This window comes from Tupaia chinensis, unplaced genomic scaffold (genome assembly GCF_000334495.1).
Source record: "Tupaia chinensis unplaced genomic scaffold, TupChi_1.0 Scaffold000077_1, whole genome shotgun sequence".
NCBI classification, from domain to species: Eukaryota; Metazoa; Chordata; class Mammalia; order Scandentia; family Tupaiidae; genus Tupaia; species Tupaia belangeri.
This window is the reverse complement of record NW_006159538.1, coordinates 1,001,957-1,005,552: the sequence shown is the minus strand read 5'-3', so window position 1 is coordinate 1,005,552 and position 3,596 is coordinate 1,001,957. Positions and strand designations below refer to the sequence as shown.

The 3,596-nt window shown below is 57.7% G+C and overlaps 1 protein-coding gene across 1 annotated transcript in view; it reads left to right on the top strand.

Moving 5' to 3' along the window:
* MYOD1 (myogenic differentiation 1) overlaps positions 1 to 436 on the top strand; it is a 1,554-nt gene extending 1,118 nt beyond the window's left edge. Inside the window, exon 3 of the mRNA XM_006142571.2 lies at positions 186 to 436. Within this exon, the coding sequence (XP_006142633.1) occupies positions 186 to 436 (251 nt within the window). The remainder of the gene's footprint in view (positions 1 to 185) is intronic.
* Positions 437 to 3,596: the final 3,160 nt, after the last annotated feature.

Sequence of the window (3,596 nt, the reverse complement as noted above, 5' to 3'; positions counted from 1 at the left end):
TTTGGGGACTCCCCCCCCCCCCCCCCCACTCAAAAGCACACGTCCCGGGAGCCCTGCAGAGAATGAAATACGAGGTGTGTCTCTCCTGCCCCTTTGCCCCGCACTCTCCTGGATGGTCCTCAGCAGGTCCTCGGTTTCCCCAGGGGTGGGGAGACTTGCTTCCTAACCTACCCCTCCCCGCGCAGAGCCCAGGCCCGGGAAGAGCGCGGCCGTGTCGAGTCTCGACTGCCTGTCCAGCATCGTGGAGCGCATCTCCACCGACAGCCCCGCGGCGCCCACGCACCTGCTGGCAGACGCGCCGCCGGAGTCCCCTCCGCGCCCACCAGAGGCCACCGCCCCGAGCGAGGGCGAGCCCGGCGTCCCCACCCCGTCCCCGGACGCCGCCCAGCAGTGTCCGGCGGGCGCGAACCCCAACCCAATCTACCAGGTGCTCTGAAGAGACGTGCCGCCGCGTCGGAGGGTGCCACTGTCCATCCGCCCGAGGGACGGTGACCCTAGGGTCTTTCGCGTCCGCAAGATTGAGCTTAAGTGCCCCTTCATCCCCAACAGCGCTTTAAAAGCAACCCCTCCTAGGCGGGAGAGGCGGAGAACGCAGTGTTTCCGGCCCCCGCCCCCCAAGGTAAGGACGCAGCGGGTTTCCCCCGCAGCACCCTTCCCCAGGCCCGCTGCGAGGTGGGCCAGAGCTGATCCTCCAAGAGCTGGGCCCTTGCTCCCTCCCCCACGGGGGTGAGACCCTCGCAGATCTGAGTCCTGCCCCCAGACACCCAGGTGGTTTCAGGGGCGTCGCCTCTGCTTTCTGGGGGGCCCTGGCGACATCCACGCTTTCCCACCGCCTGCGGGGTGCACTCCCGACCCGAGTGTAACAGGTGTAACGGAAACCCACCCCCACCCGTTCCCGGTTCAGGACCACTTTTTGTAATACTTTTGTAATCTATTCCTGTAAATAAGAGTTGACTTGCCAAAGCAGGAGCCCCTAGGGCTGTATTTATCTCTGAGGCATGGTGTGTGATGCCACAGGGACTTTGTATGTTTCTACGGCAGGCGGGCGAGCCGCGGGCGCTCGCTGAGGTGTTCGAAATAAAGACGCTAATTTATACCGCCCTGGCTCCGGCTTTCCCTGGGCATGGGGGCGGCATTTTGATCCCGGGGGAAAGCCACAACTGGGCCAGCTGTCCCGCAGCGACCCCTGGAGGCGGCAGACGGAGGAGGGAACCTGGTGCCCGGGAAGAAAGACGTGCCAGTCTCCCACCACCATACACCAAGGCAGTGGCACTCACAGAAGGATGCTCGTTAGATGGTCTGAGTTGTTTTAAATAAATAAATTTTTAAAAATAATAAAATAGAAGACCTATGCCTGCCCCCACCCTCCAGAAATTCTGCTTTAATGTCCTTGGTCTTGATAGCCAGGACAAGATACTGGGATTTTTTTTTCCAAAACTCACCAGGTGATGAGACCTGCAGATGGCCTGTTACATCGCTGGACTCCCATGTAGTCTGCAGGGACTAACGGCTTAAAATTCAGGCGGGGCGGCTGTGTGCCAAAAATCCCAAGAGGAGAATGGAGGAGAAGGGATTGCAAGCATGGCCATCCTCCCAGGGGGGTGATTTCTTGCTTTCTGTCTCTCTGTATCACTCTCTGTCTCTCTGGCCAGCGTTCATGCCCTATAGCAAAAAAATCTCTCTAAAAGAAAAAAAGAAACAACTCTCCAGGTGGTTCTAAAGTGTGTGCAAGGTGGAGTCATGCCCCTCTGGACACATGGAGTGATTCCAGGTGGTATCCGGAGGCTCACCAGAAGGTGGTGTCCCAGTGCCACTCAGCATCCTCACGGGTACAGAGGGTATGACGGGGTACTGTGGGCGTTATGAGGGAAAACGCGGTGAGTGAGGAGGGGCGTTGTAAACTGTGAGCCGTATGGCACAGGCTCCGAGCGACAGGTGCAGCTGCATGGGGACAGCACAGAGGCCAGACGGATGCAGATGCCTCTGCTCAGCCAGGAACCCAACTCTTTGAGTGCTGTGGCACTCAGATGAGTGCTGTGGCACTCAGATCCCGTATGACAGGAGCCCCGTGCCTGCAAGGAGAGAGCACGGGCACACCAGCATTATCGCGGGGGGTGGGGGACTAAGTGTCCTAGTCAGGCCATACACCTCCGAGAGCAGAAGAGGAGCTGTTATTTAACCAGCATGTTGGAGAGGCCTTCCTGGAGGAGGTGCCATTTGAGTTCTGTTTTGTAAAACTAGGTGATATACTCACAATGCCCACTGGCCCATGGACACCCACAGGAGAGAGAGCCCACAGGGGAGAGACCACACACGTACTCACACACAGACTGAGCCTCCCGAGGCCCTGGAGGGACAGTCTGGCAGAAGTTCTTCCCCACTCACATACCACCTCCCCACCCCCAACACACACACTTGCTACCAGGCCCTCGGCACCTCCTACGCCCCATCCCGACAGTCCCTTTTCCTGAAAACCCTCCAGGCTCACTTCCAAGGGCTTTATTTGTCACGTGGGGAGCCCACGGGAATATAGGCCAGACGTGGTGCCTGGAAAAAAACAGCCTCCTTACCTATCTGAGGACCTGCTCTCTGCTCGCCCCAGCACAGGGCCCAAGAGGAGGAGCCCAGACCTGTTTTGGTCCCAGAGACCCCTGGTTTAATACCCCCAGAGGTTCTTGCTCCCCTTTGAACCTCCAGAACTCATTCAGGAATTCATGCCCTCCACAGACGCCAGGTCCTTCTCTCGGTGAAGGGAGGCGGGAAGACCTGGGAGGTGGGAGCTTTCAGCAGCTGGCTCCATGGTGATGAATTAGGGGCTGTCCTGGGGGAGCAGGGATGTGGTGTCGGCATGCCCTAGGGGCAAAGGGGAAGTTCTCCTGACCAGTCTGGGGGAGGTACAGATATGCAAGAAACCCTAAGAGGAGTCTTGAAGGAGCCCATGAGGAAAGAGGAGTCAGAGAACAGTGCTCTGTGCTGAAGAAACAGCAAGGGCGAAGACCCAGAGGTGACAGAGTGGAAACTGCCTTCACAGAGCTGAAAACACTCTCGCTCTCAGAGAGGGGCCAGGGGTAAGACTGCGGGGGGGGGTGGGGGGGGGAGATAGAGCCAAGACAGGTCTTATTTGGGCTTCAGTCCTGAGGACAATAGGGAGCCATAGAAGAACCTAAACAGGAGATGGATGCAAATAAATCTGCATTTTAGAAAGGCCAATTCAGGCTGGCAGAACGGAGAGTAGGTGACAAGACTTGAGACAGAAAAACCTGTCAGTAGCCAACGGGGTTGCTCAGAGGGGACACAACTTGTCCTGAACTAGGGCAGTGACTGAGGGAGGAGGCACAGGACTGGAGACAGCAGGCGGTGCCAAATAATGGGTAGGTGTTGAGGGTAGTGGGGAAACGAGGGTACAGTCTCTACACCGTAAAACCCAGCAGGAAAACAGCCATTAGACAGAGAACGAAGGGAAGGAAGGCAGCAGTAGAAATGACAAGGAATGCTTAAGGAAACACCCAGGGTGTTATGAGAGAACGTGACAGGAGTGAGAAAGAAACTGGGGGAAGAGAGGAAGAGGCAGGGTGGGTGCACAGGGAACCAGCCCC